Raw genomic sequence first — 24,483 nt, 5'->3', positions numbered from 1 at the left:
ACTCATGCCAATTAAAGAACAGAAATTATGTCTCTGTGGTTTAGACTGGAAGCATTTTAAAGATAAAAAATCTTGAATAATTCACTCAGACAAGGCTTCTAGATCCTCGTCTGTCTTCCTTTGCTCCCAGGGCAGGATGGGCATGCACTGAACTTTTTGTTAACTCTCTCCTTTCAAAGTCTCAACCCACAAACTACACCATCCAAGAGGCACCAGTAATATTTAATATCCTTGCTTTAATAAAGTCATTTTCAAAATGCTTCTGGGAAGACACACTTGTCTGGACCACAAGCAATAGCAATTAAAGTCAGCCTCAACTTTACAGCTGACTTTGAAATTGGAAAGAGCGTACTAAAATGTTTTGAAGTCTCTTCCCCCTTTCTCCTCAGTCTCCAAAAGTACTTTTTCTCTAGGTGATCACAAGCCTGCCTGCCCTTCTCACTGTTGGCTGCTTGGGTCTTTATTAGCTCAGGACCATCTTCTTCTGATTCCTGACTCAGAAAAGCTCATCATAATATAACTCTAAGCCTGTATATTAATCCTTAGCAAAAGCAGCTCAAAGCATATGCTCAAACGCTACTGAAATTGGGCCAACTGTGTGGTTTTTCTCCTTGCACAGTAACTTACTATCTCCCTCTGCAGCAAACCACACTTACCGGTAAAATGTGGTATAATCCACCGTTGAATGACAGCTCTGAAACTCCCACGCTTTGAGCTTCTGGCATTCCCGGTGAGCTCGGAGTTTCACCCTGACTGTCCCATGACAGAGCTCGGGCACCGGTTTTCTCTGCGGGCGGCTGCAGAATTCGTTGGACTCCACGCGCCAGGATTCGGCAAAGTCGTCCACGTCAAACTTAAAATTCCCATCCCCCCCAATCAGGTCATCTCGCTTGTGCCCGTTGTAATTGCCACACAGACCACAGAGTTTGCCCTTCAGATGCGGCGCAGCCATGACTTCCACAAAACTGTCTCCATCCCATGAAATTTCCAAGCCTAATAAAGAGATGAGACAAAAACACACACACAAAAAAAAAAAGAGAAGAAGAAGAAATTGAAGATAAGAAAACTGAGCCTTATGTTTGTGAAACAGTGTTCATGGGAACCTAAATAAAGCCATTGGCTTCCTTCTGATAATGTTGTTAGATTTCTATATACGTCCCAGTAAATGCTTCTGGCAAGTGTAGTGTTTCTTAAATCACAGTCAATTACAATACACTCATGTCTCTCTCTGTTTATTTTTGTTCCTCCTTGCTAATGAATGGGGTTATCCTAAAAAATCTGGAGCCAAGGCAGAACTACTCTCAACATCAAAAGAGGGCTCTTGCAAAATTCCGCAAATTGAATTTGCTAGTGCAAATTTCTAGCTCATTTCCCAGGGAGCCCAGAACTTCAGCCATTGCACAGGTCATGGGCATACAAAGGTGTCCATGCCCCACGAGACTCCACCAGTGACGACCTTATGGAAAACATCCTTTTCTTGCCTGCAAAGCTGACACTGATCACTCATTTGGGTGAATACAACTGTTCCAATACAAGTACCTAATTTTGTGTGGGTAAAGAGAGTGAAAAAGATGACCACAAAGGTATGTCAGATGGGTAAAACTGTTGTAAGAAGGCATTCTGAATTGGATTCAAACTGTTCATTCAAAAGGTGTTAATTACCAACCTTTTGAAGTTGTCTTCATAAGTCAGCAACGCTGAGGAATGATGGTAAACATCCAACCTTCATCTAGTGGCTGGGATGTAAGTGTTCTGCTACAATCTGTTTTACAGTAAGGTTTTGCACTTCTAGTACATCAAAATCAAAATTGCTTTCTGTGGACGAAATCCATTTTACCTGTCTGTACCCATCTAAAAGTTGGGTGTCTAGCTTAAGTCAGCTGTCTGGGCCCTCTCTTTGATGGAGAGAAATAGGCAGCTCTGGGTCACAACATAGGTGTCTAATGCAGAGGGAATAAACTACCTTCTGAATGCCTTTCTGTTTCCAGTGATACTCTAGAGGGCCCAGAAACCAGGTAGAGACTAAACTTCTAGTTTTTGGGTGTTTGTAAATTAAATGAATTCCATCCTTTGAGGAGTAAATATGTATCTCAAAAGGGAAAGCAATTTTGGTATCATATGGGAAAAAAACACCAAGAATCACTGCTGCTTAACTTCTACCCAAAAAATGGCCTTTCTTTTTAACTATTTCCAATGTCTGATGAATGCTACTACTTCACATCTCTGCAGTAACCCTGCATCTGAAGATCACAAATAATTTTGCTGACATTAATTTATTCCCATAAAGTACCTGTGTGCAGCGGTTAGTTAAGGATAAACACAGGAACCTGCTTTTAAACAGGATAATCCAGATTTTACCCTCTTCTCCCTGCCTGGCCAAGAATACCAAACAGCATCACTCTGCGGTGCAGGACCAGGGCTTCGCTCCAGCTTTCTACATTTGCTGTGTGGGCTGGCTTAGCACCACCCTTTCCTCTTGTAAATCAGTGCTTGTCACTATGTGATCCAAATCCTGCCCTATCCTCATGTAAGTAATTAACATACCAGTGACTCAGTTCAAAGCTGGAACCCTTCCTTTAGCAACACATCCCATTGTCTCCTATGACAATTCCTACCCGCGCTGCAGAGAAACAGGGTGAGGCTCAAACGGCAATTATGGCTATAGAAGGGGTGCTTTGCCATCGGTACATACTGCCCTGGCGCTTATGTGGTTTACACTGTGTCACCAAGAGTTTGGGGAACGATTTACCCAGCAAGGTTGTGCAGATAATTCTGCATCACTGGTCACTACAGTCTATTGCATCATGTTTTCTTATCACTATAGATTAGCAATGATAGCACAAATATGTTCTGAGCTGGCTATGCCTGAAAGCAGTTTCCAATTATCTAATAAACCCAGCATGGATAGGGCCACTGTGTCCTCCTCCAAAGGCACTTTACACCCAGCCAACTGAGAAATTGTGCAAGACTACAATTGTTAACGAGGCCAGCACAGTGGCAAGGGGGAAAACTGCCTTTTAAGCTGCTTCATACATTATCATTGCTGGACAAATTCAAATTCCAGCTGTCTTTGCTTCTGACAACTCTGAACAAAACAAAACACAGCTTGATTTGCAGACACCAGATTAATACTGCCGTGCTGGCATTTAGAAAAATCTTGCCATTAATTTATAAACTAAGATCTCATCAGACTTGAGAATCATATAAACTTTCTCAAAGCTTGAAGCATCAAGATCCAAATTCTCAGGCAGTTCTCTTCAGAAAATAACTCCAGTTTTTAAGGCGGTGTTCAATTTCTTCCCCAAACAAGCTCCCTCAGAAGCTGCTGACTTTAAGCAGAGTCACAAAAGACTGGCTAATGATTCTATCTTAATTTTCCTTTTACAACTTTTTTTTCTCAAGCCAAGACTTACTGACTTTCAGTGAAACCACTCACATTCATTACAAAAGGTTAACTCTAAAATTATCCTAAATATTTGTGTGTCCTTTGTGAGAGTTAAGTTATTCTACTTGTTACATGTTGCTCTGTGAACTCTAGGTATGCAGACAAGAATAACATAAAATTATGACTTTTCATCTCAGCATATAAAAATGCACATTTTTAAATCTAGAGAGTCCCACTTTGATTACTGGATTTGATTCAAGAGACTCACAGTTTAACTACCACAAAAGGATGTTCTTTCCTCTAGCTGAGTATTGTTTAATTACACTATATTCTGCTGTAATTGCTCAGATGGAAGGGTAATTTCTAGCTTTGATGAACAGCCTAAAGGTTTCTGTCCATAACGGAGCTTATTCCCTTTTGGGGTAGCGAGGAAGGTGCATGATAATCTTGTTGGAGCCTGATCGCACTGTGCAGTGTGTGCCTTTTTCTTTTTTCACAAGCAGAAAATTCAGTTGGTTTCTGTAAAACAACAAGAGCTGTGACAGATGGGATTATGCTACAGAGCGATGTTTGAAATGGTCTCTTTGGCAGACAGAAATTGTTTGGAAGAGTTTCTTGGTGCCTATGGCCCCCCTTTCCTTCCCCCCCCAAAATGGATGAGTTTCCCATTCACTTGGACAAGGATCAGAATCCAAGAGATGTGAAACCAAAGGATGCAGCATCGGTCCCATCTGGGGATGTGCAGAAAAGGAATATTCTCTGAGTTACTTTTTAGGGTTTTCCAATTTTCCCCTTTCTTTGAAGGATGCTTAATCAACTTGTTACTTGATTTCTTAACTTGGCACACTGTGTGCTCTACTGCATTTAAAAAAACCTTCTGGATTTATGGACATCACACACTGAGTTCCCCATGCTGGGAACTCCCATCAATTGTTCTGCACGATTTTTCATGGTAAAGGCATCCTCGAGAACTGGCAGACCACTCTTCTCTAAAGATTTAGTGCCAATCTTGGTACAGAAAACCTCAGCAAAGCAGCTTCGTGCAAAAGATCAGCACAGAAACAACAACAAAAAAAATGCTCCTGCACTAGAGGGACAGATAAGTAACACCAGCCCTGTGGCCCTCTGTTCTCTCGTCTTTTTAACACACAAATTTTGACAAGGACTCAACACCATCCCAACCACACCCATGAGGAAGTACCTGCAAGTGCAGGGTGCCAGAATTGCTGCTGCATGGCATCCAGAGCTACAGCTGGTGAGGAATTTAGCAACAAAACAGGTTTTCACTGGAAAATGCCAATTCATCAGAACTGAAATACTTCAGGGAGCCATATCGGATTCAATGAACTTCCAACACAGCACAGGCAAGGCTCCAAGCTGGTTTCCTGCCAGCTCGCCTGGTGGGCTGCCTGGAAGCCTGGATTCTCAGGGTATGCAACTCCAGTACAGCCCTGCCATGCAGATTGCCCTGTAGCCAGGGACCACAAGGCTTCCTGAAGCTTTGGGCTCCCCTGTTTTATCCAGGGCTCAGCTCCCAGCTCGGCAAAAGGAAAACCAAAAGCCGTGGGAATGCTGGCTGAGCCGTAAGCACCAGACCCTGCACTTCCCAGCCCAATTTTACTTTGAATTTTGCTTCTAGTGCAGCGGTTTTGCTTATTTTTCATTACTTCATCCCTCCCCCTCTTTTTTCATCCTACACTGGGAAAGTAGGTTTTTTTAAAAAAATCCATGTTTCATTCTGAAACAGAGAAAATTTACCAATTTTTTTCCCCCGGCACTCCAAATTTCCTGTGGAACAAAAGGTTTGTCTTTAAACCAATTCTACTCAGCACATTCCTCCTCTCTACAACCTCTCTGCTGCTTGTCCTCTCCCAGCAAAATGGAGCCATGCCGTTCTGCTGCTTTCCAGGCCTTACGTGCTGAGGAAAGGAGGACTTGGCCCATCGTGCTGTGTTCAGCGAGAGAAACCTGATCCTGCTCCGTTAAGGGGAGGAATTATTTAGGCTATAATTTGTAGTGATTACACACTGTTTGGTATGTTGTCATATGCCATGTTTGCACTCCCTCTGCCAACACATGGACAAGGATGTGTGTAGTCATTTATTAGGCTTGCACCAGAGACAAATAGAATAGCAGCAGGATTAGCTGTCATTCATCTTTGATTGAAAACCTTTCCTTGGCCTGTGGTTGGCTAATGAAATCCACATCGCCAGAATTCATAGCGTTCAGCTGGCTGCAAAGAGAAACCCTCAAGATGCTTTTAATTAGAAGTTGTGAATAATGGTCAACTTGTGTGCATTTTACAGACAGCCACAAAAATCTGCATTGCCACTTTGAGGAATGAGCCCAGAGCTGGGATCCACATTATGCAGACTTACATTTCCAGGGGCTATATGAACAGGTGTCTAAATTCTCAGCTCAACAGTGAGTGCTAGTGTCCCCCTTGAAAAAAAATGATGCTAGATAATGAGTATGACTATGTGTCACGCCTGTGACCATATCACTCCATAAGAAAGATTGGTTTCACTGCTTTCACATGGCATTTAATTGAATTAACAGTAAATAGTATTCTCACTGAAACAGTACTTCACTGTGTAAGTGAAATCTCTCAGGACTACAGTAGTACCTAACACATGCTAATGAGAAAGTTTTAAACTTCCCCTCAGTATTTATCTATGCGAGGATACTATAGTTTCAGAACAGTTTATCAAAACAAATGTAAGTCCTCTGGTTTAGCATTTTGACAATTAATGTATTTTCTAGGACTCAAAAGACTTGAGAGGCTGCTATCTCCCTTCCCTGTTTCTATAAATAAGGTACCAGATTCTCTGAAGTTTCTGATTTCCTTTTGTTTCTGGTGCTGTGGACTCTCTGTTCCTCACAGACAAACTCTTACTCGAGCACAAAGCAAGCCCAACAGGATGGCACTGAACAGCAAATCAGGCCTTGGTTTTCAAACAAGGATCTCCATTTTGCTGGGTAGCCCCAGTGAAATATTTCCATAATTTGACAACTTAAACTTATTCCAGCCATTAGTAACTATGATTTTATATAATTGCTGACTTAGACTGTAAGGTATGTTGCTGCAACTGGGAAAAAACCTGAATGTTATGTTTACGAACTGATCTCCTCTCTGTTCTTATCTGTAAATATCAAATGATGACCCTGCATAAGCCACTCATTAAGTTACTGGAAATTAATTCATGGCATATTCATCTATGCAGGCAGCTAATTGTCAGCTGCAGAATGAAACATAGCTTAGTAAATGTTCTGCAAAGACTTCAGACTCATAGCTGGGATCTCTGTCTGCTTGTGGGCTGCAGGGATTTTGAAAGCACTTTGGGTTCCTCAGGTCTCTAAAGAGTTATAACTATGCTTATTACCGCTATCACGCTTTTTTACTGACTGCTGTTCATGTTGCGCTTGAGAAGTTGTTCAGGGAGAAGACACAAACACACACACTTGCCCTACCTGCTTTGGTTGTCACTTTCAGCAAATAACCATCCAAATCGATCTGAAATTGCGGTGTCTCGCAAGGTAGTGAGATGCGGGTCCCATTCCACTTCACCGTGAGGTGCTGCTGGAGGCTGATAGTGCTTCTGCCCAACACAAGGTCCACTGATTTTGTCCAGGAGAAAGAACGGGTCCGACGGGCATCGTTTTTTACCAGCACCTGAAAGGGCGAGGCAGAGGAGGAGCAGTCTTTCGTCAAAACGTACTGACATGTTCCCTGAAAGTTAAATGTCCGTCCATCAAAAGTGTTGTAGTGAGGGTCTCCAAATACAGTGCAAACTCCAGGCTCTGCAGGTGAGTGAGAAACAAAAGCGCCATATCAGGATCAATCAAAGTTTGAAAAAAGCAGTTGATAAGAACTTAGAGGACGCCGCTCTCACCTAATCTATCTGCCCTTAAGGCAGATTTGGCTGATGCCCACTAGCAATATATATTTTTGAAAAACAGAAGCTTCATGGCTTTAGTAGAAGCCTTTCCCAAAGCGGGTGGGAACCAAAAGCCAATTGATCCTTGGGGCAGCATAGGAAAGGCTAACCTGTAGCTAGGAACCAAAGACATATCTTCCAACCTGTATGTTTGTCCCTTAAACATAATGTACCCCCTGAACAGTGTAGGTTATTACAATGCCTGTGAAATTTTTCAGATTATTTCATTTCCAGAAAATACAAGCCCCCCTCAAGTTATCAGAGCAGGCAGAACCCTGGGCTTGCAGAGCCCACATACTTCTGGAGATGTGTGATGGGAGCCTTCCCACCTAGCTTCAGCTTTCCAAACATGAAATGTCTAGTCTAAGCAATTCATCCAGTCTCCCTCTCACTGACAGAGAGAAACAGACATGACTAGAAAGTCTTTCATCTCACCAGTTTTAGATGTCTCTTTTAATACGTGGGGAATTACTCTCTGGAGGAGCCTGTCTCTCTGCTGCCAGCTATGGGAGCACAAACAAGTATCGAAGACTACAGGCATTCCTCTCAGACAGTTAAATTCCCCTGAGATGAACTCCCACCCTTAAGTTGTGTTATGGGAGCAAAGCCTAATCCACTAACAGAAGCAAAATTCAAAACATCACATGTATATTTTTCAGGCTAATCTTAATGTCCCCAGTTAGGCAGGGGTAATCCCCGAAGTTAAAAGCCATCAGACCATTTTAGCAGGACCTGGTTCTGTCCGTATTTTACATAGACACACTTATAAATATTGTACATTTATAAACTAGGTATATTTATGTTTATTTATACTATTATTATATTATTATAATTTATATCTAATTGAATTATATTTTATTTTATATTATTTTATTATTATATTATAATTATTTATATTTATGTCCCAAATTATCTGTAGAACAACATCTTTATTCAGTGTTATAAGCTATCATAGATGTCGTTTATACACAACTGACTTGTAATAGTTATTGTTATTATGCTACCAACTAAAACTCAATAGTATGTGACTAAAGTGATGCAATGACTATCTAAGGGCATGGTATCTCTACCAATCATTTGCATCATTACAAATGGAGGGAGATTTCTTATTGATGTTTGCAGCCATACGCTGGTCAGAGAAGCCGCAGCTCAAAGGCAGAACGTTTCCACACTCATGTCGATGCTAGGTTACCCTGCAGTTACTCAGCAATTGATTGAATTGCCTCACAATCAAAGAGGCAGCAAATTTATTTGCATTGCAGCCTTCTGGTATAACAATAGGTCCTAACCACATCTCATTGCTGCTGTTCCTGGAAGAAGGAGTCTCAAGGCAGAGAAATGCACGCTGCTACTGCCAGCTGGATACCCGTGGGCTGAAAGATGCTTTTGAAAGATGATGCCTGTTTTAGGGGGAGGGCTTGGTGCAGTAACAAAATTTGACTCAGTAATCAGAGAGCTGTGAACAGCATCAATCAGGAAAAAAAAAAAACCAAAAACCCAACAAAGGAGGGGAGAGTAATAAGGAATACAATTTATTCACTGGGAAAAAAAAAAAATATTCAACTAACAATGGCTCGCCTGAAAAGGCAGCTAAAAAAAGGCAAATTCAAACATACAAAAAAGGAGACATGGATGTTACGGAGAAGAAGCAGGGAATTCCTTCGGTGGGGTGCAATGCAGCTCTGACTACGCAATACACCTTTCTCAGCAGGGTTTTTCAGCCTAGGCAGAGTGCTATGCTAAAACAGCTATAATGTTTCTGGCATTTTACTAGCTGTAGTTAAAGAGCGTCCAAGGATACCTATATGGAGACACAGAAAATGGGGCTGAAGGGGACCCCGGGAGCCTTTTCCTTCTCCGGCTGTAATGCAGAATCACTTGTACCTATGTTACTCCTGACAGACATTTGTCTAACCTGCTCTTAAAAAGCAGTAGTAACAGCGACTCCACAGCCGCCTCTGGCAACCTGTTGCAATGCTCGGCTGTCCTTACTGCGAGCAAGGTCTTCCTAAACTCTAACCTCAGTCTCCCTCACTGCCTGGTGCAGTGCCATCACAGAGCTGGTTCGTGGGAGATTTGTACTTCACCCCTAACTTGCCACATGCATGCTGCTTTAGCTAAGCCTCTTTACTATGTCTGGCAACTAGGGACCAAAAGTCTCAACTTCTCAAGGACATCACGTTGACAGCTTCATTAGAAGTCAAAATGAACCACATTTGATCAACACCTCTGGAAATCAGGGCCGAGGGACTTTAAGCAGAGCCTGAAATCCAAGACACTTAGATAAGAGAGTGCTTTTAAAAACACGCACTTCTGTGAGTCTCATTTCCCTCATTGATACCAATGAGGATATCAATAACTGTTTTCCAAAGTCCATAAAAAGATTAACTGATTCTCCATAAATTGGCAGGAACCATATCGTTTTTAATCACCAATGTAATTTTTACCAACGGCAAAAAGATCCGTAGATTTTATATGGAGACCACCTGACTTTACCGTTACTAAATCATACTAACATGTTTCGGATTTCCTTATGTACTCATGTAATTATCTGCATGATGAATATTAAGATACATTTTATTACCTGCTCAGATTCTATTTCATTTTTTCAGGCTTTAATTTTTCTTTAAACATAATGACAACTTTTATGAAAACAAGGAAACTATCAACAAAAAAATCAGCCCAAACATCAGTGAAGATTTCAGAGGAGAGAACCAGTTTTTGTCTGTGTTTCTAGAGGCCAAGAACGTGGACATGTTACACATGTTATGAACTAACATATCGGGAGGGGGAAGCTGGTTCTTCACCTAAGCAAGTGGGTAAGAGGCAGACATGAGAGGAACAAACATAATTTAGAGATGTGCAAGTAAAATTGATAGTACCAATGGGATCCAAAGGAAATATTTATTTTTAATTTCTAATGTGTTATGCAGAGTAATGTTGTTTTATGTTATGTTACATCGTGTCACGTCATATGTCAACTTGATGCAGTGCAGTTAAAATAAAAAAGAATGTATTTTGGACTGGATAACTGAATGTCTGATCCAAATTTCGCTGTTTTCTTTAATAACCAAGGAAATGGGGGAGGGAAAATCTACCTAAAAACAGCCTGAATAATTGATTCTCTGATATCACTGTGTCAAACATTCTTGAAAGGTTTGCTAAAATTGTGGGTTTTTAAAAAAAAAAAAGTCCACACCCTGCAAGAGTGTGTGCGATAACTCAGGCACTGCCAGTAAGAAGAACTGGTTGGCCTAGAAATAAACCTTAAATACCGGGTGTAACAAGACTGCAAAAGCCAGGCAACATGAAAAGAGTTCCTGTCATTTTTAGGTTTTGGGTTGTTGTTTATTTCCTTTTGGGAGAGTTTCAATCACATCATGTTTTATGGTTTGCTTCTTTTTTCTTCCTTTTTTTTTTATCCCTTCTGAAACAAACCAGTCTTTCTGCTTGGCTGTTTTTGAAATCTATTGGAAGCACCAGTTCTCTAGTTCAGATCGTGTTTGACTTGCTCCTCCTTTGGGACATAAGGGATGGAGAGGTGTTGCTGCATCACCAAAGCTATGTTCCCCAACGCTGGAATGAATTTTGCTAGCTTGTGCTAGCAAGGCATAGGGTCATGGGTGAAGATCCTTCCCTTTTTTTCCTACAGTAAATTGTTCCCAGTTTATTGTGGATACTCCTTGTCTCTATCAGCTGTCTAGGGTAGAGTTAGAAAAGGGCAATTATATACGATACTTCCCCCTAAGACTCCGCCAGCCTCCAACTATTTTCAGCTTAGGGACTTTCTGAGCTAGACACGGTTTCTCTTTACTTAATAACCTTTGATAGACTTCTTTTCTGTGAATTTGTCCAGTCTCCCCGTGAACCCAACAATGTTTTTAGCATCCACAACAACCTTGAGCAAAGTGCATGAAGAACCACTGCCTCTTGCTTGTTTTGAACCTGGCATTCATGACCTTTGATGTCTTCTTTTGCTCATCTACACGTGCACATGAAGGTAAATATACCCATTCCCTCTTTGTCCCTGAAAAACACAGATTTTTCAAAGAAGGGCCCCAGAGCTATGTTCAGGAGGCTGTGATTTTCAAAGCGCCTTAGGCACTCAACTCTGATTAAACATTATTGGGAGCTGGCTGCAAACACCTCTAAACCTCTTTTGGAAATCCTGCATTTAGGCTCCCAAATCAGTATTCAAAACTTCTGCCTTTCATAAAAGCTTCTGGGAGCTCGGCAGTTTTCACATTTGTTTTTTAAGCAACTGAATATGGACTTCATGCTTTTACATTTGACAATCTTAAACTACATGTGTGATTCAGTCTGCTCAGCTCCCACCTAAGGCTCTACAGCTTCTTGCAAAGTAGTAATAATAGTATTTAGGTGCTAAAGTTAATACTATAGAACTCTTGGCACTCTTTCCTTGCATTTACAAATCATGCACCCAATTCAAATGAAATAGTGACTTTCATTAGAAAAGGTAACAGGGAAGGTAACTGTGGGAAAGGAGCACCGTTTTTGAAAACACATTTATCTGTACAAAAAAGGAAGCTGAAAAAGCAACAGCAAGGAAAAGAACATTTTAGCATTGCCTAGTTTTAACGTACTCCCATAAGGAAAAAAAAAAAAGATTTACAAAATCACGACCTGTTTTGGCCAATACAGAGGGATAAAAGTCTGAAAGACAACTCATTTCTAAGTAGTATGCTGAATAAAGATAAGAACCACTTATTGAAATAAGTGGTTGCCAAAAAGTACCTTTCTGCCTTCCACCCAATGCCCCCACACCCCCCCCAGACAGTATTTAGCCTTTCTAGAAAGGCGAGATATATATACTGCTTGGTGGAGGCCAGACAGACAGTCAGCACACACATCCTGACCAGCCGGAGAGCATGAGCATATTGGCTGGGCAATTAGCACATTTGTAGCTCCAGAGCAGCCACAGGATATATTGTCTCTAGCTGGGTTTATTATTTGTTGGGATATAAAGGAAATGGGACACAAATCCATAGGAAACCAGGCTCTGTTAGCTCTGGTGCTCATGGAATAGCTTGTTTTATTTTTTCAGGAGATCAGAGCAGTCAATTGAAGTCCAAGATGTCCAGATGTCTGGTCACACTCTTCTGGGCTCGTAGCTAGTTAAGAGTGGCCAAGAAAAATATACTTTAAATTATAACTAAAATTGGTTTGGACACTTTCTAAGTAAAGAGAGGGAGGAAAAAATACAAGTTTACTAGTTAAGGGTGTTCTGGTTGCACATCTATAATTCAAAAATATCTCAGCTTTTTAAAAATAAAATGAAACTTTGAATGCAATTAGCCCATATGCTGAATTAAGCCCTAAATCAAACAGAACACGTTATTAACTTTTGAAAACTAGCTACAGAACACGCATAATAGAATTTCATTAGCTTTTCTTTAAAAAATGCATAGCCATAGAGTACTTTCCTCATAACTGCTGCATAGTGCAGCTTGATATAATACACATTACAAGGTGTGGTGTCAAAAACTCCACAGGAGTCTTTATGGTCTATTTCATAAATAAAATAGGTATTCCAATTTGTCCAAATACATATTTATACAGTAGACCATCACCGCTGAAATGGCTAAGGAGGTAAATCATGAACAGCATTCCAGTATGAATAAACAATTGCAGTCTTTTTGTTGATGTATTTCTCCATGGCAAGGAAATAACACAAGAAACAGGACCAACAGAGGCCTATGTGGCCCTTTAGTCCCACTCCCTGCTCTCACAGGTACCTACAATGCATAACCCCACCTTTTTTTTTTACCTTTTTTTTTTTTTTTTTGCTTTTAAGAGTCATCAATTTTTTCAGTATTCCTATGAAAACAAATAAAAAGGATGCAGGACCAGGTGAAAGTACCAACCTTTTACTCCTAAGGCTGAGTCCGAATGCCCTTGAGTTTGGTTTAGCTCCACTGGTCATTTTGTCAATTAAAAAAAGCTGCAGAATGATTTGTGATGAAGGAAATTTTCTGCCCCAAAAGAGGCCTTTACTGCAAAATTAATCATGTGTACTGCTAGACCTAGATGACTGCAGTCCACTTTGAAAAAACTTCATCCATATAGCCTCACAATGACTTAGGTAAGACTGTGTTAGGATTATTGATCATGATTAAAATACATCTACATGGTTGCAGTAGGAAGCTTTCATACTGCATACTGCAATTTCAGCAAGGGCTATCAATTCTTCTTTGTCAAGAACAAAGATTTAACCTCCACTGCAAATTCCCGTCTTTGTCTGGAGTTGAGAGCAGTCTGTTAATGTTATTTGAACTTAGGTTTAGTGTTTTCTTTTTTTAATATGAAAATGACCTTGGTCTAACATAGGATTACTAATTTATGGAATTGACGTCAGTGGTGATTTTTCTAAATCAAGCCCAAAAGAGTACATTTCATTACATTTTTACAGCAGGATAAACTAAACTGTTGAATTTTCCACTGGTATGACCACTGTGTTTAATTAGTGATAACTGTACACCAGCCATGGAGCTTAAACAGCAACATGCCAAAACTAACCATAGTTAACTTCGGCAACAGTAGACAAAAGAGACTCTCCAGCCCTTTAGGAGACGAGGTACTTTTTCTCTCTGCAACAAACTGCTTTGAAAAATAATCCTTTGGTTATTTTTTTTTTTTTCAGTTTAAAGTGTATCCTTTAACAACGTGACTGTTTTTGACCCACTTCATAGAAATTGGCTGCCTTTAAACTGTACTCAAAGCTCTCCTGTGTACAGTATGTTCTTGTACCTCCTATGTTGTTTTTACTTTGGAAAATTAATATCTGCTGGACCGCCAGAAATGTCTGGTGTGTTAATATGTGGAAAGAGAATCAACATGAGTGGGTGGGTAAGGGAAAGGGCTGTGCATGTACATCTTATCTCATCAGAAATTAGCTGAATTAGCAAAGTTTCTAATTATTATCTGAGATAGTGATCATCACTGAAATCCTTATGATTCTGCCTTTTGCCTGTCTTATGTCATCATGAGATTTACAGCACTTCTGGTGCAAAGGTGGAATTAGTTCCTTGCAAATGGCACTGTTAAAACACTAATGGCTACCACTGCTGTATGACAGTGGGTGTTTAAGCTCTTTGATTACATTACCTGATAAAAGCTGGGAAAGGCCTTTAATCATAAAAGCTTAGAATCAGCTCAGTATCATGACCTCTCCAAATACTAAATGGGTCCATAGTGAGACACCTCTCCAAGAAAAGAACCCCTCTGTTTCATGTGCAATGAGGAGCATGCCACTGCGGGACAGCGCAACGAGCCTCCCAGCCTCATGTACAGCCAATGCAGTGCAGACAGGACCCATGAGAAGAGGCTAAGGGAATAAGGTTGTTTATCCTGAAAGCTTCGGGGAAACCTAAGAGCAGTCTGCCAGTACCTAGAAAGAGGTTACTGGGAAGATGGAGCCAGGCTCTTTACAGAGCTGCATGGTAGGAGGACGAGCAACAATGGTCTGCCCTTAATTTCACATTTCTTATAGTCATGACCATTCCCTTCTTGTATCATCAAGAAGTTCTGACTTTTTAGGTAACCTGGTTTCTAGATGAGTTATTCTTACTTTGAAGAAATCTTTTTTTTGCCTCCTTCTCCCATGAAACAGTTATGACAAGTCATCATTCTCTGGCAGCATTTCTGAAGGAGTCACTGTACTGTCTTCTTTTTAACCCCTTATAGTGGAGGGTCTCCAGTGCTTTGAGGGAATGGCTGGCCCCATTATTTTCCTTCCCCTCTCATGTTACAAAAGAACACATGAGAAAGGTTAAATGAGACTGAAACAGAAGAACAAAGGTAAGATAGACATTGATGAATTCATGACACTAATGACGTCATGTTCGAGCAGAGGTCTATGCAAATTTCTTCTCCCTTGAAACTGAGCTAACATGAAATCAACTGTGGTCAGTTGAATCCTCTTTCATTTCTCCCTGTGCTCAGTATTATTTCAAGTGTTTCTAAGGTTGCCACTTGTATTTAATTTCATTTTGATACTGAAGACTTGCAAACTAGATTTATTTTATCACAAGTTACATGTTTCAAAATAATTGAGCTGCAGAGTGGAAAAACAGGTATTTAGCACATGGAATTTGTGCAAGCCAAGGGCACCCAGAATTGAGTCGATCAGCAACACCAATTTGATTTTAGACAAAAGAATAGGAAACACTCTACTTAAAAACCTGTTCCTTCTTTCAGAAGCCTTCCTATAAATCATAAAACCCCATTTTAGCAGTCTGTCCCTATTTGGTAAAATACTTAAACATGTCCTGAAGGAAATACATAATTGTATCCTGTTAACTTCAGCGAAGACAGGTCTCCCTGTTGACTTAAATAGGACAAGCTTAAAAAGAAGTGTAAGTACTTTGCTGACTAGGAGAGAACACAAGTGATACCATAAGATGATCATTCCTGAAGTGAAGAGTAAAGGGAAAAAAGGTGATGGTTGAGCTAAACATCATACAGACAGAAGGATAGCTTTCTATTGTACTTTCCACTGCTGCCCCAGACTGTGACTCAGATTTCTGCACACCTTTTTTTAACTCTCACAAATCATCTGCAAAGGTGTTGGATTATATGTACACATAGCTGGGCTAATTATAGATATAAAAGGTACCCAGTGCTAAAAGTTACAACTCTATTCATTTGCTTATTTTATTACCTACAAATTGCACAGGCCAACTATATCCTTCAAAAAGCAGCACCTCAGATTTGACAAAAATATTGTTATTTGGAAAAAATAAAATAAAATAAAAATAAAACACCCAGGCATTTTATTTTAAATTTACAGATTTATAGGAGGCAAAATCTGTGGCCAGCAATAATCACCTGTCCTTTAGCCACCTCTAAAAAGAAGGCAGAAAAGTAAACATACTTCTACTATATTTTCTCTGAAAGAATAAAAAGAATTTAAAGAATGTGAAGAAAGAACTTACTTTCAGTGCAAATAGGACAGCATCCTTTTCTGTTCAGGATTTTACCCTAATTGGGAGAAAGACAGGCTGATTTAATGAAAGAGTTTTTGGAGCAATGACTGTGTTATGTTGTAAGGCTGGATAAGCCTTTGAAAATAGTTCAAGTTGTGTTTGAACTCAATGCCCTGGTTACAGCTTCAAATATCAGGTGCTAAAAACAGACAGAACTATTCAAAGAGCTTCCTGGCAGTCTTATAAGAAATGAAATACTAAAAGGGTTCTCTGTTACTACTTTTCTCTTTAGAGAGAGTGTGAGAGAATTTTGGACTCAAGTATTCACGAATATCTAAAGCAGACCAGTCATTGGGTTAACAAGATCGCTACCTTTTCCCCCACATCCCAAAATATATACAGTACATTTCCTATGTACACCCTTTTAGTCACCACACAGAGGCAATGTGCTCCACACCCACCCCCACACTCCCCCCAAATCCTTCATTTTTCCTACAAAAATGAAGGAAGGAAGGAGGCACTGGTAGAGATCTAGTTTGGCCAGATTTCTTTCATGGCTAAATCTTGTGCTATCTCTCACCAAATCATATTACCAGTCATGGACCAATCTCCCCAATGAAGTAAATGGGCATGCATCCAAGGATGTGCAACGTCTAAAAGGAAACAATTTGGTCTAGTCATAGTAATATGGACAAAAGGTTCGAATCTTTATTTACCACTCTGCCCAGGTCAATTTTATTTATGGTTGTGTCTTATACAATGCTGGCTATAAGCAGGAGGCATGCCTCTGTGTACATACATTCACGCTCCTTTTCAGTCTTCATCGAATTAAAAGATGTTCTATCTGATTTTACTTGAATTCCCTAAAGCTAACGGTCAAGCTAGAGGATAAGCCTGGAAAATTTCAGGCTGAACGATGTGTTTTTCCAAGCAAAAACTGGCATGGGTTATAACAGAACTTATGGTGGTATTGGAGCTCTCCCGCATTCCCATACATGGAAGGAAGAGGCATATGGAGCTGTGCTGCTCCCCAGCACCGACCCTTTGCTCCAACAGTAGTTGAACACAGAGAAAGTCCCCTTTGTGGGACCACTGCTCCTGTTCCCCATCAAGCAGGTGAGCAAGGAGCGGCCAGCAAGAGTGAGCAAATGGAGCTGTGCTATTCTGCCCACTGAACATAGTCAACAGTGCAGAAAAGCTCGTGAAAACAGACAAGAAATAGGTGGCAGGTCTATGCAGAGAGCAGGGAAGTGGGCACAGGCAGAAAGCCCTATTGCTGCCTGCCTTGCTTTCTGCCTACAGCACTGCCAAGCTTTGACAATGTGCATGGGGAGAAATGAACTCCAAGTATCTGCCAGCAGACAGGAGTGGAGCACGCTCTGACCTGCTCATGCTTGGTGTACCCAGATGGTATGAATGAGAGCTTGGTGATGAGTGCACTTGGGCTTATCATCCACAGGGCATAAAAGTTCAGTCTTTGAATGTGCAACTGCAGTGAACAGACTTGAGGCACATCTGGACTTGAGAAAAGGGCTGGATCAGAGTTTCACTGGCAGTGTGGGCAATGCTTAGATGTTTGTGTGACCACCAGGCCCCAGAGCAAAGAGAATAGCTGAGGACCAGGCTGCAACAGGGAGACCTACCAAGCACCTGCTAGGACAAAACCCGTTAAAGGCGGAACCATTAAAACTGCACAGAAATAAGGAGCTGGGCAACACTTATTTGTACGAACGGAAGACGCGCAGCTGAATGCCACACACTGCACCGCACAGCCTTACCTCTCTGTTTCAATAAAAGAGTTGAAATCATCAGCCGAGCTGGAAGTGGCAAGAATTCAAGTGAAATTGGAATCTCCAAGGCAGCCTGCTGAGGCTGGTTACTTGAGCCACCATGTTGGCCCGAGATCCTGTTTTTGTCTTGTAGAATAAGGAAACCCATTATTGCTAACATGTGCTGCAAGAGTTCGTTAGCATTGAGGGTTCCCTTAGGAGTGGGCTAAGTGATGTGATCCCATTTTTCCCTATGAATATTTATAAGCAGACCACATTTGAGTCTATTTATTTTCTGGGATTTTTCTTCTTTTTTATGAGGTTTTCAATTTTATGTCTGAGGTTTTTATTTTCTATTTTTTTAAGGCAAGACTAATTGGGGGGGGAAGGAGGTTGTTTGGTTGTGCAATAGCAACAGCTGTTGTTTTTTTGTGCCTCATTTGGCACTAGAGTAAAAACAGCAACTTTTTGTTTGTAATAATAACAGATGTGTATAACATTAAATGCAGTCTGTGCTAGAGATGGGAGAACGTGTTCTGAATAAATTTTCAACTCACTTGAAGTTCACGGGTTCAAAATTTACCCACAGAATCGAACTCTGCAAATGTCTTCATGTGCTGTGAATTTAATTCTATTAACTTTTGCACAGCCCTGGAGTTCAGAAAAGGCTGTATGCTGTAAAATTCACCAGGCTCTCCTCTAGCAGTACAAAAAGAGGCATGCCCATGACCACTGACCATTACCACAGGCTTACATTGTTAGTGGGGATTGCAAAGGTGTAAGGAGAGGAGGTGAGGCGGAAAATTATAAGGATGGGTAATCAGAAAGGAGATGGCACAAGGCAAGAAAGAGGCTGGAGCAGGGCTAAGGCAAGTGAATAGCAAATTAGGTAAGAAAAGGTCTAAAGGATCTCAGAAACCCAGTCTTGCCAAGTGTTGAGATTACTCCTTTTCTATAAAGTATTTAAGCATGTGTTTAAATTTAAGCACATGTGGAGGGCCTACTAACTTCAGCAGGACTGGACACATGCTTAATAGCTTTGCTGGATGGGGGCCAGCATGTACCGCACCTTGCAGGCTGACACTCCAGGTAACCGAGAGAGGGAATATCTATGTGGAGTCAGTGGTCAGAAAGTAAGAAACAGAAACCACAAGCCACAAGGCTCACTAGAAGCCCAAGGAGGACCGATTTTACTACAAATATGACAGGAGGGATTGAATTTGTGAGATGTATTGCCTCTGCTGCAGATGAAAAGAAGCTGAGAAAGACGCTTCCTGTAATTACTGATACAGGATTAAATGCTCAAAAAAAAAAAGAATAAAAGAAACTGGAAAATGTGCCTAGCCCTATGAAGAAAATGAAAGAAATGGCAGAAACAGTCTTTGAAAATATGTCAGCCTGCCACCAACACATTGAATGATACAAATGGTTGCACTGTCTTGGAAATTTCTGCAGAATTACCACTTTGAAACCCATCCTTTCAAGAAATAATTGGCCAAAATCTATGTAGATAAATTAAGTAATATTCCACCACCAAAAAACCCCACAACATCATGCAAAGAGTATTAAGACTGCATGGTAAAGCATTTAAGTCAAGGAATAATATTGTAAGTTCCTTGTGAATCTTCAATCCTTTCACACTCAGTTGTGTGCATCGTAACACAGTTTTAATGAGATAACTTTATGTGGCCTGACACCCTAAGGGACACTAAACAGCGTTTTATTCCACAGCAGTCTTCAATAGTCAGAAGAGACCGCTTACTGCCAGAAATATTGTGAAGAGAGAAAAGAAATGGAGTTCACACCCCTACAGTTTGCAGAGACAGCAGCGCAACTCTATGCATGATATCCAGACTTTCAGTATCAGAATCACTAATATATCTTTATCTTGAATAATGTGGTGTGTTTAATTAATGTTTATAGATTTGTGACAGAATATCTCATCAAAGAGAGTGGAGCACACATGAAAAGTAAAAGATTTAAATCCATTAGCATACATTATTTGTTTTAAAATTACTTGGTACCCACTTGGAATAGGAAAATAAATCTCACTCTAGAGTTTACATTCTTTCTCCTACTTGTCCTTCCAATTTAGCTTGGAAGAGCAGAAATGTAATGTGTACCTGTGAAGGAGGGTGGGTTTGCGTGCAGTTTGCTGTAGACTCCATTTTAAAGCAGAAGGCAGGCTGACTGATTAGATACTGGAAGGAATGGTGCTGCAGCGTAACAAAGCCAGTCGTTTCAGCCCTGAGGAACTGGACCTTGTCTGAGGATTCAACTCAGAGGTCTAGGGTAGTTTAGGACTTCCCGTTAACCTTGGAGCCGATCATGTAGCAGCGTTGAACGAGCTCGTAAGTCAGTCAGTTATGCTGTCGCAGGACTGCAGATGGTGAATTTTCACTCACCGCTATTTTCATTTTAGAAGCCACTTCAACTGATCATGTTAATGCTCAAATTTATATATGGGTACTGCTGAAGTGGTGTATTTCACTTAAGATCTATATTAAGCCATATTAGTTATTTGATCTCAGAAGCATCTTAAACATTTGAAATGCATCAGCACAGGGAAAATAAATGAGATGCAGCGTGTGCCAGCACTCTGCCAACAAAGAACTTGAAGAGATCTGAAGGGTCCAAGCTCTCACCTCCTGCTTATCCTGTGAATGGCCTGAACAAACCTGATTGCCATGAGCCACATCAGGTTCCCAGAAGAGCAGCTCCATTTGTTCACACTTCCTAAGATGTATGCAACATCTCACGTGAGGCCCATTAACAGGAGAAATGCCTTTTGCAGTGAGAGCCAGAGTGACAGAAAAAGGATGTCTCCTCTTCTGAGGATGCATCACTCTTGCAGCCCACTGGCACAGCAGAACAGGGAGTGCCAAGGTACAGGCTCTGTATTCTACCACCGCTTCTGGCTGTCAAAAGTTCACACGTATAAAATTTTACAAACTAGAGTTTGTCATTTAAAATTTTATACCTAGGTGTCTGTGACTCATATTTTCCCCACTGGCTTCCAGGACAGAGAAGGAAACACTGAGAAGGTGTAATGCTAACGACTTGGCGCTCTCTTCTGCAGTTCTGTTCAAAGATCTGCCCTTACATGAGGTGCTATTTAGAGCTCCCTCTTCTGAAAGCTCAAGCCATTAAAACAAAATAATTTGTCAGTGACAGAAATCCAAGAAACAAAGTCTGACTTTAGCTTGAGGTTTCAAGTAATGCTAATTTTTGAAGCAATTAAGTAAAGTTACAATTACACCACTCTTCGGGTTCACTTCAGACTTTCAAATACAAAATACTTAGGCTGCAATCTTAGAGAAAGCAGCATGGCTTGATTAAAATAATTTGCTTTGTTTTGTCTAATTTACATTTTCAACCAAGTATTAAGCCTCATACGCACTGAGAAATGCAAATACAACAACCTCCTGTGGCTTGCCTTAACAATATGCATGCTCTTGAAATACTAACATAGTCATCTCATCACTCTATAAAGCTATTAAATATATGCGAAGGAGATGTTCCCGTGCAGATACTTGGGACAAAGTTAAAGGGAGGGAGAGAAAAGAAAGCACAAAGTCTTCAGAGCAAGGACTGAGGTGGGAAGCCCATATTCAGGGTAGCAGTAGCACACTTGGGGAATGCCAGCCTAAATTAATATGCCAGAGGATCCCTTCTTTCCAATCTGCGTGCCCCACTGCCATGCAACACACTTCCAAGAAACACTGAAAAAGATAATGGTGGAGACAAAAAGAGAAGAAAGCTCTGTTCTTTTAAAAAACTCACATGAGGACAGCTGCTGACTGGAATGCACTGTTTCTTGCGACACTCTGTCTTGCCTTTCACACAAGCACAGATGGTGCAGTTCACAGAGGACCACATCTCTCCATCCTGCAAGAGGGAACATGATATAGTATCAGCTGGGGTGGCAACAGGAAGCTATTTCAGCCATGTATCATTGCACAAGAAAGGATGACTTTCCTTGTTGGCATTGTGTCATTGTTTAGTCTAAATTATTTTGAGGTGTCTGTCCATGGCCAGTCAGATTAAAGACAAAGATCAAATTCAGCAGGGTTTTCTTCCCTTTGGCCCTCTAGGTTAGAAATTCATTTTTGCAAGGTTAACAAAATCACATTTGCATTTTTCATCAGTGTCCTGATTATTTGCATTGTTTTCTCTCCAGTATGTGTCTAAGATGCGATCACACCTACCACAAATTTTCATTTAAGCTCACATAATTAGAAAAACCTGATGCATTGGGTTGAGTGACATCTTTAAGTTGTTGCACATGAAAGTATTTGATTAAGATGTCAGCGTATAGTGAATTTATTCCCAGATGCAGCATCATTTTTACTTAGGGCAGGAGTGGTCGAATAATGAATTCTAATTTAGATTACTTACAGCACTTTCACAGATACTTGATCTGCTAAACATCTGAAAATGTTTAGAAGAGATACTGTGCTGAACTTCTCAAATGCAAAGCAGGTAAGACACTCTATGTATGACTCTTAAAGTATTAGGTGCAGAGCAAAATATTCCTCATCGTCTTGTCCCCACTTACTTAGGAAGGATTGCTTGTGTAACTGCCCTGGCTCCTTTTTACATAGTGTTGCATTTGCCAAGTGTGGTTCCTAAAACATTCTGTCTCACCCACTTACAGTCTTGTGCTAGCCCGCTTAGAGCCAAAATGTGCATGTTTTCTCTTTACAGGGCTGCTGTGAAGGAAGGGTGAGGATAGACCTGACAGGAACGGGCAGTCCAACCAGACAGCTGTGAACAATTACGTGCCCACCTCAACATGATGTTCTGACCAGAGAGAAAAACAGACTAAATCTGAAATGCCAAGGAGCCTAACTTATTCAGCGCAGCATGCTTGGTCAAAGGCTGTCTCTCCCCTATCTTTTGTTTCCAGGCCATGTTACGATTGCCTGGTGTTCCTGATGCAGCAGATGTTCTTGTGGGCCTCTAATGATGCTTTCCAAGCATCTGCAAAGGTACCAGAATATATCACAGCTGACTGCATGCAGTACCCTGATTTTTTGTCTCACAGCTGTTTTTGCACAGGAGTGCAAAAACACAGGAGTGCAAAAACACATTGGCTGTGCCCATTATACCTGTGTTAGACCATCAACTTCAACAGAGCGATGCTGGATTTACCTTTTTGCACACAAGGCCAGAAATGGGTGTACTGCCTCGTTATTTTTTCTTACTCCATATAATACTTAGTAATATAATAAAATCTTCACAAGAAGCAGAATATTTTAGTTGGGTGCCTAAGAAGCAGGCATTTGTTCCTAAAGCACAATAGCACCAGTGTGAAAGCGCCAATCAGATGGAGTATAGTCTCAGCGTACAGTAGGTTCACATGTAATTTCCAGAATAAACACTTCAGCTATGTACACAAAAGATGGAATAAATGGGAAGCAATTCTGGCTGAGCAAACCAAGTATTCACAAAGGATCTAATATTTTATCTGATTCAAGGGTCTCTTAATTCACAGATGGCCCATGAGGTGACAGAATCTTTTTCTGACACAGTGTGAAAAAAGCTACACCACTTGGAAAAACAAACAGGGTCTCAGCAATAGGAGAAGTGTTCTGCAGGGAATCCCTTGTGATTTGAAAACATTGGGTGAGAGTGCAGTAGGTAACAGTTATTATATGGCTATCCCAATATAAGATGTCAAGGGTGCTGTCCTTAGCAGAGACATGTGTGCTGGTTTTGGCTGGGGCAGAGTTAATTTTCTTCATAGTAGCTAGTGTGGGGCTATGTTTTGGATTTGTACTGAAAACAGTGTTGATAACACAGGGATGTTTTAATTACTGCTGAGCAGAGCTTACACAGAGCCAAGGCCTTTGCTGCTCCTCACACCACCCCACCAGTGAGTAGGCTGGGGGTGCACAAGAAGCTGGGAGGGGACACAGCTGGGACAGCTGACCCCATCTAGACAAAGGGATATCCCATACCATATGACGTCATGCTCAGCATATAAAGCTGGGGGAAGAAGAAGGAAGGGGGGGATGTTCGGAGTGATGGCAAGTAACCATTAAACGTGATGGAGCCCTGCTTTCCTGGGGATGGCTGAACACCTGCCTGCCGATGGGAAGTAGTGAATGCATTCCTTGTTTCACTTTGCTTGCATGCACGGCTTTTGCTTTACCTATTAAACTGTCTTTATCTCAACCCAGGAGTTTTCTCACTTTTACTCTTCCGATTCTCTCCCCCATCCCACTGAGGGGGAGTGAGCGAGTGGCTGTGTGGTGCTTAGTTGCCGGCTGGGGTTAAACCACGACACGTGAAATGGAGTGAATCAAGATGAGTAAGTTTCAGCCAAGATGAACGTCGTACAGCTCCTGTTGGCTCAGCTACGGAAGAGACTCTTTGGCTCAGCATACCACTCAGAATATCTTCTCCATGAATATCAGTGTTTGTTTGGAAAGCAGAGCATT

The 24,483-nt window shown here is 41.0% G+C and overlaps 1 protein-coding gene across 1 annotated transcript in view; it reads right to left on the bottom strand.

The window, feature by feature from the left end:
• Positions 1-24,483, bottom strand: part of BMPER (BMP binding endothelial regulator) — a 148,155-nt gene that overhangs the window by 44,266 nt on the left and 79,406 nt on the right. The window contains exons 10-13 of the mRNA XM_075143059.1: positions 21,821-21,925; positions 16,278-16,323; positions 6,857-7,186; positions 657-993 (exon numbers count right to left, since the gene is read on the bottom strand). Of these exons, the coding sequence (XP_074999160.1) occupies positions 657-993; positions 6,857-7,186; positions 16,278-16,323; positions 21,821-21,925 (818 nt within the window). The remainder of the gene's footprint in view (positions 1-656; positions 994-6,856; positions 7,187-16,277; positions 16,324-21,820; positions 21,926-24,483) is intronic.

The sequence above is a fragment of the Calonectris borealis genome, chromosome 2 (genome assembly GCF_964195595.1).
Source record: "Calonectris borealis chromosome 2, bCalBor7.hap1.2, whole genome shotgun sequence".
Classification (NCBI taxonomy): domain Eukaryota; kingdom Metazoa; phylum Chordata; class Aves; order Procellariiformes; family Procellariidae; genus Calonectris; species Calonectris borealis.
The sequence above is the reverse complement of the archived record's forward strand: the minus strand, read 5'-3'. Positions and strand labels throughout refer to the sequence as shown.